Source organism: Grosmannia clavigera (genome assembly GCF_000143105.1).
Source record: "Grosmannia clavigera kw1407 unplaced genomic scaffold GCSC_82, whole genome shotgun sequence".
Lineage (NCBI taxonomy): Eukaryota > Fungi > Ascomycota > Sordariomycetes > Ophiostomatales > Ophiostomataceae > Leptographium > Leptographium clavigerum.
This window is the reverse complement of record NW_014040576.1, coordinates 341401-353585: the sequence shown is the minus strand read 5'-3', so window position 1 is coordinate 353585 and position 12185 is coordinate 341401. Positions and strand designations below refer to the sequence as shown.

The window sequence follows — 12185 nt, the reverse complement described above, 5'->3', positions numbered from 1 at the left end:
TCACAGAAATACAGCTTTTGGCTGTCCTTGTCGATGGCCAGCTGCTTTGGTGTGTGTGTGACACCCGGTGGCACAATCGTCCTGGTGTTATTGCCCTGCAGGTCGCACGACATGACACTACCGTCGTTCTGCCCTAACGTACCCATGTTTGTCCACATGATACGTCCTGTGCCATAAAACGCTAGAGAATCAGGCAACTTTAGCCCTTGTATGATCGGCTGGAGCAGTCTCCTCCCGTCTGCACTACCAACCAAAATTCTCCCTCCCTGGGCTACCTCGGACGGTTCGTTGCCCAAGCCGACGTCCAAGAGGTATAGCCGAGGCGGTTCTGGACCGCTCGAAACGCCCTCTTTGTCAGTGTTTTTCCGAGTTGTGAGCCTTTGTGAATAGAGCCGGAGCCAGGAGAGGAACGCGATAACTCTGCCGCCAGATCGACGAAACCTCGTAGATACCTCCATATTGATGATGATTGAAATGGGGATGCGTTCAGAGGGCAGGCCGAATAAGGCGAGAGACAGTTTTCAAAGATCTAGGGTGATGTTGGCCAAGTCATAGCTCCGATAGCAAGTTTTAAAGACGTAAACGTATGTCAGTCTACATGATTACTTTCATGCAGTGCTCTGGGCTATATGGCTACCTTACAGATATGTGCAAATTACTCGAACGGCAATCACGGATCTGTAAGACAAAAGAATAAAGCGCGGCATACTACCAACTTTCAACCCTGCAGTTGCTGACGTCAACAAGCAGTCTATCGGGCCTAGAGCCTGGTCTAGAACTATCACCCGACATCTCATGATCATGGCCGGCTATGCAGCAAGAATAGCATAGGTAGAGGCCGAGACATAAATGGCATGATTCCAGCATAGCATAATATCTTACACCCTGTCTATCTGCCGGATCTTGACGATATTACTTTCCCGTGGTACCACTCGGTGATGACTCGATTGTGCCACGAAATAGTACGTGGTGAAACAGAAGTGCGTGTCTGTGCAACATTTAGCTACCTTCCCCTTTCTGGGACTGAATGACGGCCAAAAGACTGCATGCGGCAACGCTTTGGTATGACAGCGCCTGAATCATAGCCTCAGATACTTGAACCTTTGCAGGGCCTTCCACCTTCATCAGACGGTGCAACGATGCACGGGCCCTTGTAGGAGCTCTTCGGCCGTAGTATCCCACACAATACGGTGCTAATATATAGAGTACCACACTCTCAAATTTCACATTAGCTTATGCAGGGCGTAGCCCATGTGTCCTTTTTGGAGTCTATTCTTGTCATTTTTATTTTGACTTATTTTTAGTTTACTTCCTTCTTTTTACTCTATTGTGACGTAATATTTTCACTACAAGTGGACAAAACCTAAAGGAGCTTGTAGTTCGATTTCAACCTATCTAGACATAGGTTTCCTACGAAATGTAGATGTCCATGGTAAAATCGACGAAATGTATGTCGGCGTGCACCATTCCTTAGTCTCTTCTCTTAAAAACTAGTTCAAGCTTCCCTGACTCGATGACGACGTTGTTCCTACTCTCTCGATAGATTCTAGTGCCGTCCTCGCCCGGGGCAAATCCGAACTCGTAATGCCAAGTTGTGTAAGCAAGAACAAGACGAATCAGCTGCAAGGCAAATCTCTTGCCTACGCAATGCCAATGTCCTGCCAAGACGGAGAATAAGTCAGAATCAAGAGGATAAGTTCTCGCTCTAAGAAAGATCTTGGCCTACCGACGAGGAAAGGAATGAACGCCCGCTTTTCTAGAACTAGCTCAGGGCGTGTTGTCCAGCGTTCTGGTATGAAATCGCCGGCCTGCCGGAAGTATCTCTCATCTTGAGTATGTCAGAACCTTGGGAACTTTGGAAGGCTCGGGTTTCTTTCAGTACCTCGATGATATAGATATGTGCCCACTCGCACAACAACATTTCCGGGAATATGGACACCGTCCACGGAAATCCCTTCAGGAGGGGTTGATCTACCCCCGTTGATGCCAGTCGGCGAGTCCACTCGCATGGATTCGTTGATGACAGCTTCGAGGTAGGCGCATTTCACAAGGTCGGCTGAGGCAAACTCCGCTTGTTCGCTCGTATTGTGCCACGTAGCCAACTCGTCCCGCAGCTTGCTCTGGACTCTGTGGTCTTTGGCGAGATGGAACCACACGAATGACAAAGTCGAGGCAATCGTGTCCCTGTTCAGAAACCATTAGAACGGATGAGTATATCACTGTGCGGTTTCCTTACACAGCCCCAGCTAGTATGACTTGGGTATCGGTATAGACGATGTTTCTATTGAAGTAGGCCTTGGGCTCCTTGGAGTGAAAGTCTTGAAGCAGGCCTGACAAGACGTCCGCTTTCCCGACATCAAAAGTCTGTGAGTTCTTTCAGTAAGACAGGATATCTTCGTAGAGCAACGGACTGACTTGCCTCGTCTCTCTTGTCTGCAATTTCGATTGCCAGCTTCTCAAACCTGGTCAGGTCGCGGCTTAGTCCTAGGCCCTTGACTATGGAATAGGGCCATGTTATCTCGCCCATGTCCAAAATCGACTTAAAGACAGTGTGGAGCAATTCGAGGACCTCGTTGCCTTTGCCCGCCTTAACGCTGTAGTACTCCTCCGAAAAGCCGACCTTGCCCATGCTATCCAGCGGAATCAGTGCCGAGTATGGCCTAGTGTTGACTGCCTCCTTGGCGGTGCTCTGTCTTTCGAGCACAGCCAGCCAATCCTCGAGGACCTCGCGCATACCAACCTCGTACACCTTCAGCATTTTTGGTGACATGGCGTGGTCCCACACAGCTCGGCGCTTTCGATGTTGCTCGCGCTGGGGGATCGAGTCCAGATTGTGCTCGCCACGGAACTCAAAGGAGTCGTATAATCCAGTATTTTTCTTAGTGCAGCTCGTGCTTAGCCCATAGACCTGTGTGATGGCGTCAAGGGAGGTGAGCAGAAGCTCATTGGGTGCGATGCGCACAATGTCGCCGTATTGGTCCGCAATCGAGCGCATCTCGGTATGAATATGGCCGTTGCGCTGAAGGTAAAGCCAATATAGGCGACTGACCTTGGCGGCAAAGGGACCCGGAAAGGAGCGAAGCGGATGTAAGAGAAGGCGATAAATAAGGATACTGGTAAACAGACCGGTTGCGTAGGCGGTACTAATGGCACAAGCCATCGTGGACCCTCTTCCAAAGCCATGGCTGAGCCACAGCTTGGTGGCAAGTGCGACTTCCAGGACTAAATGATACACAAGGATACCCAGGGATTGCTTGTTGCGGAAGCCGTGGCGGTAGTATAGGATATGGGAGAGTGTGCCGAACAAAAGAGATAGCAAGCATTGCGCCAGAAGTCCGTCAAAGACGGAATTCCTTGGTGTTGCTGAGGAGAGGGTATCCATGATTTCGTTGCTAAAATAACTCGCGTAAGATTGGGATGAATTTGCTGTGATTTACAGAATTCTAAGGGGCAGTTTGCACCATTTCCCTCTATATAGTCGATGTTAGTACGAGTCAACCCCCTATCCTACAAGTATGGCGAGCCAAAAGTCCGTTCTCGCACCAGCCTCAGCTTTCTCTGCCTACAATTCGGGATATGCTACGTCAGATGGCTGTAACAGGTTTCAGGTCACACCTGGATACGTAGGCCCCGTCTTTTCCGTATGACTGCATTTCATTTGAAGTTCATGACTCTGATAATGGTGTTACAGCCATAGGCTACCCTTTCGGGTCGACTCCCGCCGGCAGTATAGAGGCGTCAGTCCAGGCCCCGATGGTTTTCGGCCTTCGTATGGCCAGCTTAATAACTGCTGCCTGTGCTTTTTCGTATTTTTAGCCCTTTGGCTAATTAATTGCATCGTTAGCAATCATGGGGGGTCGTCATCTTCAGAGGTTGTGGAACCGATGTGCAATTTGTGTTACCAGTTTTGCCCCCAAACCGCCTAAAAGCCATATTGCATAATATTGGTGACTGCTAGTTTCTTACTACATCCTATAACATTGTATAACCTGACATATGCCTCGCATACAGAGTAACACCACCACTTGGTCTAAACAATTGTGTCTTAGTTTGATTGTGTCTTACTCTGAAGCCAGAAGATAACAGGCATGACCCCCCACCCGGAGCTATCACATCTCCTCATTCCGGTTGGTGGAATCCTTAGACTCAATAGTTCTTCCATCAAGTCTCTAAACCTATGATCCAGCCCCCAGATTCAAGGCCGAAGGTCCAGAACACTATCATCAAGAAGTTTTACGACGTAAATTATGTATAAGCTTGGGTCTTATCGGACCCAATCCTCCTCTCCTTTTAGCTTTTACTTACCATCTTGCCTTTGTTTCCGATCCTCTATCGCTGCTTCCATTACAACAAGCATGATGCCTTTGTTCAATCGCGTGGCCACGGCCATGTCTCTCTCTTGGTGGCTAAGCAGTGTGGCCGTACTCTATTACTCGGCCCTTTGTGGCGTTGCATGCGCCGTCTTCTTTGCCCTCGGTCTTGGGCTCGGCGGTTGCATTCCCCCAACGAGGCCTTACTGGGATGCCGAAACCATCTCCCACTTCTACCAGGATCACACTACTCGATTCGCGCTGGGGCTGCCCTCTTGGTCATCTCGGGCTTCTTCTACATGCCCTTCTCGGCGGCAATTTCATACCAGATGCGACGGATTCCCAATCTCCCAGATTTCTTTCCCAAGTTACAGCTGGCAGCAGCTGCTGCTGGGTGCTGGGGTTTTATATTGCCCGGGGTGGTTCTGGCCGTTGCGTCCTACCGTCCAGATAGGCCAGTGGAGATCACTCAAGCACTGAATGCCTTTTTCTGGATTGTCACCTTGTGAGTAAAGCCCTTCCGCATTGTCCCGAATAAAAGCACAGCTACCGACTGACCTTATGGAAAAGGATGCCTTGGCCGACGTTCATGGTACAGGATCTCGCTCTTGCTTACTCCATCATCATGGATGCGCGCAAACGACCCCTATTCCCTAAAGAGCTCGTCATCGTTAATGTAGTAGTGCCCATCCTGTTTACTTTTGCTACAGGGATGCACACGGTGAAGAGCGGGGCCCTGGCCTGGGATGGGGTCGTAACGTTCTGGTTTGCCGGATTGACCTTTTGCGGGCAAATGATGTTGGATTCTCTATTTGTGTTCCTGTCTATGCGTAGGGAGGAGAGAGGCAAAGTTGATGTTGTAAGCGAGGATACCGAAATGAGAAACGGGACTAGTGCTGAACACCATGCCTAACCAGGGAAGGGTGTCGGTTTTTGTCTTTAATTTAGCGAATCTGATTAGGATAACAATCGACGATTCCCACTGTTGTAAGTGTATTTCTGCAGCAAAATGAGATCCTCATAGTCTGCGCCTGTGCGAGGGGGTTATTTGCTTTTCCAAGCCGCAAGGCAATTGGAAACAGTAAGGCCAATCTATATTCATCTATAAGAATATTTTCAGACCTTTCGCCTCTGTCCCAAGTTCTGTTGCCAAGGCCAGACGAAGCAGCTCGAAAGCCTCCCGCAGACGACCGTAGGAGATGCCGCCAGGCTGCACCACCGGACGCAAGAGACCAAAATCTACATTTTGCAGCGCGCCATCTATGGCGTCCTCCCGCGCCCAAAAATTCTTGGCCTCGATGATGGCCAGAGCGCCGGCGGGCTTCCCCTGCTCTGTGTTGCCGTAGTAGTCGCGGCTCTTCATCTCGAGCAGCTTGCCCTCGATCGAGAAGATGGCCTCCTACTAAGAGCGGAGGTCGGGTGAGGTCTTAGCTCAGACCAACAACACACACCTACCAACACTCGTACCTGCGCACGTAAAGAGGCACCTCTCTACGTCACAGAGAATGGCAGTGTATAGCTGGCCTGAAGGGTAGGGAGAAAAAGGCCTTGCGGGCTCGCCTTAGGATCCCGCGCGGCATAGCAAGGTAAGCCCGCCCGGCAAAGTCGTAGGCGTACTTTGCTTTCTGCATTGGGTGTTGCTTCTCTTTACAAGTCTACTGCTTATATGGGTAGGTAATTGCTTAATTCCTGCGTGCCTATCCTTCTCTTAAGGAAAGGGAAGAGGGGAGCGTTCTATATAGGGTGTGTAAGTGATGATAGAAGGCATAAATTGTTCTACATTTGATTGGCCAGAAAACGTGGGACTGGTCATGTGACACGTTAACATCCCGCGAGGGGCCTGTCATCCCGTGCAGCCAATATAGGCGGTCTTAGGGCGCACTTCCCTTATAACTCACTACACCCGCTTCGGGGCAATTGTAATCGTGTCTTTAGGCATTAGGATGCAAAGCTTTCACTCGGGCATACCGTATAAAGGTCGAGTGACGTCGCGTTGGCCGCCTCGACAAAGTGCGATAACAGGATGTTGATGACGCAATCACCGGTTAATGGCGAGTATGACAGCTAGGTGGGCAAAATTGGCTTGTGGCCTTGTGGCAATGATCAAACTGTGGAGGCAGACATGTCCTGGAGATGAGGTGCGAGGATACGGGCCAATGCTGACGGGGCTCATAATAAAGTGTGCCGAGAGTGGCTAGCCGACAGACGTTTGATAACGACGATGACGAAGACCCTAATGCCCGCTTCAACGTTGTGGCTATTAGCCAATATCGATTGAACCTGGCCATGCTCGCAGAGGCGCTCCTAGAGACTGTCGGCCTACATCGACCTGGCTAATAAAGCTGCCTTATGTGGAATGAATGAGAGTGGGAAGATAACACGAAGCAAAAGCTTGGCCTCGGCCAAAAAGAAATTCGTAATCAACTTACACCTCTAGTCCAAAAATATGGAACCAGTAACCCCGCCAACGGGATTTTGGGGCATTAATACAAAAGAATACCTTTGCATTAACAGCACGTACTGCGTTTACAAGCATTTCTAGGCCTAAAAAAATGTACTCATGTTAAAGAGCAGGTATTTTTCTCTAATACTTAGTATACCAGCCGCGCGCCTTTCGTACTGCGGCCAGCCGTCGGGGCAGCGAATCAATAAGCCTGTCAATAAAGGCCTGGTCAATTGCCCACCAACAGTCACGAATTGCCCGCTCGAAAACCTCTATATCCATTGCGTTTTTCTTTAATTCCTATATATCAGGGTATTTTTCAGCCAAAAGACGCTTTAATTTAGCCCAAACATGTTCAATTGGGTTTAAATTTTGGGCTGTGGGCAGGCCAGAAAGGCAGCATCTTAATCTGGTTATTCGCAAGCCACTGCATCGATGATGCAGATACATGTACCCTCGCATTATCTTGCTGGTAATACCGAAAACCATCGTAGAAAGGTAAAAGGCCCTTTGTTGATGCTTTCTGGTAGCTCTACGAAATATAGCCACCTTTTTTGCCTTTAGAGTAGTCTTTCTCTATTAAGATTAACTTTGTACGGCCTCCTTTCTAGATCCTACCCTAAAACATTAACGAAATCGTAGGTTTTCCGTGTAATCGAACGTTTACTAAGTTCTTTCGCTATTTCTGCGCAGATGTTCGAAAAATAAAACCAACGCCGCCATTAACCACGTTTTAGCAGCTGCTTTCGTTAGAGAAGAGAGTCTAGCAAATTAGCATAAATTCTACTATATTTAGCAAAGCACATACAAAAAGCAAATCGCCTTCATCTTGCAGCCAATCACGCGCAAATTCAAGCCTATCCTTTGCTGTATTCGCTGATAATGGTTTTCTGTCTATAGCCTTCCATTTTCGTATCCTATTCTTACGAAATACGCGCTGTACAGTAGTACGGGACGGCCGACAAACTATCTGCTTTGCTAGCTCCTTATAGGTAATTTTTGGGTGCCGCTTTGCTTGCTAAATAAGGTAACGTTTATCTTGACGGTTAAGCAACGCAGGCCTGCCGCGGCCAGGTCTGTCCTTAAAGCTGTGTGTTTCTATAAACCGATTAATCGTCTTGGTGACTGTACTGCGCGTGACGCCAAAAGCCTTAGCAACAGCGCCTTGTGACTGGCCGGCGTATACAGCACCACAGATAGCAGCGCGCGCAGCCAAACTTAGCTGGCCTGTAGCCTTCCTTTCGGCCGTCAGAATGGCACCAAATTCAGCTAATTTGGACATCTTTTCGTTGATTTGTGGTGATTCTAAGTAAGGGTAGGTGTTGGGAGTTAAATGAGAAACGCGAAAAATCGCGGAGGTGGTTCCATATTTTTGGAACCCCACTGTAGTCGATTTGGAAGAAATTTACTAAGGCAAAGCTGGTGTCGGTGATCGGACCTGCTGCAGACAGGGCCCACGTTTCGACAGATTCCTGCTTTACCTCGCAGCTGCTGTGGTCGAGGCGCAGAAACCGGAGCTCGAGAGGAGCCAAATCTCGGCCACTTTCGTAGCATCCATCAATACGGCTGCCCAATTCTGCAAAAACACTGCTCTCGAGAATCCCGAGGTCAGGTGTCGCAGAAAGGAGTGGCTTGGCGCCCTGAGACAATAGGCACATCGCAGGCTCAGCTCCCACCACCGTGTAAAGACCATCAGAGAGCACGAAGGTGTGCGGGAGATTGTGTGGATAAAAACTACACCTGTGTGCATAACAGGACCTTGACCACAAATTCAAAAGCAAAGGTAAGCATGCTGCATAGTCCTATTCCATAGCACTCCTGTGCCCTCCTGTGGTTGCTTTCCGAAAGCGGCTGGGAGAGCGTCCTTCTGAAACCAGAAAGCCTATTCCTCTTCAAGATCTGTTTGCATTTCAAGTTCTATCGGCCAGTCAGTCTGCCGCCATGTCATCCAAAAGGGAAAGGAACTCACGCCATATCCTGTTGGCTGACTCGGTGATGATGCGTGCTTTTTCCAGAAGCGTTTCCTGGAATTTGTCGTCATTACGATCCTCGAACAGCACCTTGCTCGCCTGCGCCTGCATCAATACAGGGACAAGCTCCCTGGGGTCTGTGTTTGCAACCGTCGCCACAGTCTTAAAGCCGTTCTCCCAAAAAACCCTCCTAAGACACACGCCATCATTAGTCAGTTGCGTGCAAGTATCAGACTCCTCCGCGGTCAACGTACGCAGTGCGGCTCTTGACAAACGCAATCTTGGCCAGGGCCAGTAGGTCGGCCTTGGCCCCGGCCTTGAGTCGGTCGACGAAATGCTCGAGAACGGATGCCATGGCCCTGTGAAGTTAAGTTTTAGAGAGCTGTACCTCCACCGTCACGGTCTCCTTTTTCAATAGCAGATGGCATACCCCCAATCCATATGCTCGCAGAATTTGATCATGCCAGCAGCAAACCCTTCACAGGTCTGTTCCAGGTTCTGAACTGCCCCTCGCGGCGAGTCGTACTTTTGGGCCACGCGATGGATGGGCATCTCGTTGCAGAGATCACGAAGTTGCAGGGCCAGGTAGAATCGCCGGTAGATCCGCGCGGTTTCCTTCTCTTCCGGTGTCGATTCTTTCAATGTGCCTCCGCGGAGCCTAAAAATGGAAATAAAGAGTCAGCGACAGTCAGGACAACACAGCAGCCTTGCGATAGAGGGCAACCCACATCTTGCTGATGATGCTAGGCTTCAGGCCTAAAAAGTGGAGAACACGAAGTCCGCTCTCGTCAAGCTGCTCCATTTCTTCCCAGAACCGGCGCCAGTTTATCGCTGTGCCGATGGTGTCGTGGACGGGAGTGAATGTGTACAGCACGTGCATCTCGCCGTCGAGGACAAACGCCTGTAGAGCACGTTCGAGTTCGCTGTGGATGAACACAGCGTCCTCTGGGTCCAGAGCCGACGCCACGACAGCCTTGCCAAAGCGTGTTGGCTCATAGTCGCCAAACTCGCCCTTGCTGACAAAGCCCATCCTCTGCAAAGTCTCCAGGCTCGTCTCCACGTCCGCCCAGAGGGGCTGGAGGTCTGCTTTAGCCGCAGTCTGGCCATCGTTGGCTGGGATGCCATCGTCGGCGCAGGAATTGACAACGGAGTGGTAGAGCAGTGTCTTCTCCACGTAGGCATGAACAGATTCGGGGCTTGTAGCCAGGCGCACGGTGATGACCTCCAGCAGAGCCCGCTGCAGTCGCCGCTTGTCCTCCTGGAGACAGCTGGAGATGTGGGGCAGCTCCGCGTGCATCAGATCGAGCATGTCATCCACGTCGGCGCCGCGGCAGCAAAGATATGTCTCTCCGACCTCATCCTTGCCTTTGCGCCCGGCACGGCCCCTCATCTGGCGCAGCATGGCCGGCCCTATCAGCTCGCGGCCCATGCGTGCGTTATGCAGAATCACACGACGTGCAGGCAGATTTATCCCAGCCGCGAGGCCACACGTTGCCACACATACTTTGAGAACACCGTTGTCATAAGCGTTGGCGATAAGGTCACGCTCCTCCGTCGTCATGCCGGCATGGTGAAAAGCGACGCCGACCGGCACAGTTTGGCTGAGGACGGAGTCGAGTCCGGTGTTGAGGCCACGCAATGTGCTTACCAAGTCAAGCCGTGCTTCTGACACGGCAGGGTCTACCTCTGCAGGTGTCGGCATGACGCGGCTAATGAGGAGGGCATCCGACTCGGACGCAGCCCTGCTGCTGGAAAACACGAGGGCACCGTAACCTGACCGGGCTGTCTCATTCGCCAAAGACACAACAGCATTGGTCACAGAGTCCTGCAGCTCCCGGTGTCCGGACGGCTGAATTATGCGCAAAGGTTGTGTTGGAGCTGCCGTCTCCTTTTTATCAGGTATCGTCAGGGCGTCGAGAAAACGGCGATTGGCTTCTTCTGCCACATAGATTTCGCCATCATAGACTAAGTGCTCTTCAATGGGAATAGGACGGTAGCGTGTCTCGTACGAATACGCTCTGAGCCAAGTGGCCAGAAGATCCATGTTCTGCATTATTCAAAGTCAGTCACGTGCGTGAGGCACATGCATTCGCTCTTTGGAAAGAACTTGCCGAAAGAGTAGCACTCATGCCGACGATTTGGACGCTGTGGTCCAGGCAGAGCAGCTTGGTTGCCATGAGCTCGAATATGTAGCCACGATGGCTGTCATCGACCATGTGCAGCTCATCGAGGACAATGACTTTGAGGTCTGATATGGTGCCGTCGTCGATGGCCGTGTTGATAAGCGCATTTGCCTAACAGTATGAGCACGAGGCAAGGCGAAAATCCCGAACAAGGCCACGCACCTTTTCGATGGTGGCGACGCCGATGTCGAAGTCCGCCCAGGTGGCCCTGATTTTGGCCCCACCAAAGAAGCCGACCACCCGGACAGTGTCTTCTGCTGGGTGTCTCTGCCAGGAGGTACTGGGCCCATTCGCAGTCTGGCTGCCGATGCTCTGAGCATCTGACCGTGGCACGCCGGCGACGACACGACGGAGCCATCGCACCTTTTCCTGCACAAGGGCAACAAAGGGCAGGACCAGCAGGGCCTTTGAACGGCGACGGAAGTCTCGAAAGCCGGCGCCGGTGTTGTTGCCGACAATACCGTCGTTACTCTGCAGTACCTGCCGCAACATCAGCACGTCAGCCACAAGCGACTTGCCGCCACCGGTGGGCGCAGCATAGACGAGATTGCGCTTGCCGGCGAGGATGCTGTGATGGCTGAGCAGACAGTGCATCTGCCACGGATAGATGGAGCAGATGCCGAGAGCGACGAAGTTCGCAATCAGCGCAGGCGGCAGGCCGTAGCAGGGGTGGGCCAAGGAGAGCTTCGGGTTGGCGGCGGCGGTGGGCGTGGCGCTGATCGTACGGCGCTGCGAGTACTCCGAAGACCCTGGAGCCAGCCAGCTGAGGCGATTTTGGGTTGATGATGCTGGCGCAGAGCCAACCGACACCACCTCGTCAATGGCACTCGCAGCCAGCCGCGCCGGCAGCGACGGCAGGGCAGCTCGCTTCTTGGTGGGCGGAGGCATCAGACCGGCCTCGCTACTGCTGTCATGGCTTCGTTTGATTCCGGCCGCAGATGTGGCCACCTCTGTTGTGGTCACTACCGTCGTCCTGGGTCCGGTGCTGATGGCGGTGACGGCCCCGTACGAAGACTGCTGCTGCCGCTGCCGCTGCCGCACGGCTTGCTCCGATGTTTGCTGCCATAGCCCAAAATGAAGAGTTCCCGCCATGAGATCCCTTTTGACATGACGTGACGAAGGTGTGGTTGCAACCCTTTTGCCCTTCAGACCGAGTTGATGCCGCACTTCCGGCGCGTTCCAGCAGTGGGGTGCCACGTAAACATAGAGCAGTCACCGTGATTCCACTAGAACAGAGAGACTCAACGGCAGATGCGGGTGCTGCAGGATGGATGTCGCA

General features: G+C 51.7%; 2 protein-coding genes across 2 annotated transcripts; both read right to left on the bottom strand.

Moving 5' to 3' along the window:
* Positions 1-1470: 1470 nt before the first annotated feature.
* Positions 1471-3382, bottom strand: CMQ_7845 (3-hydroxyacyl-CoA dehydrogenase; the record flags this gene model as incomplete). The annotated part of the gene is made up of 5 exons (XM_014313485.1): positions 1471-1658; positions 1727-1828; positions 1883-2184; positions 2237-2373; positions 2408-3382. The coding sequence occupies 5 exons, from the start codon at positions 3380-3382 to the stop codon at positions 1471-1473; spliced, it is 1704 nt and encodes a 567-aa protein (XP_014168960.1).
* A 2030-nt stretch (positions 3383-5412) lies between these two features.
* Positions 5413-11998, bottom strand: CMQ_7904 (DNA-directed DNA polymerase; the record flags this gene model as incomplete). The annotated part of the gene is made up of 8 exons (XM_014313544.1): positions 5413-5709; positions 8163-8329; positions 8723-8913; positions 8978-9082; positions 9154-9381; positions 9452-10770; positions 10859-11017; positions 11069-11998. The coding sequence occupies 8 exons, from the start codon at positions 11996-11998 to the stop codon at positions 5413-5415; spliced, it is 3396 nt and encodes a 1131-aa protein (XP_014169019.1).
* Between the last annotated feature and the right edge of the window lie 187 nt (positions 11999-12185).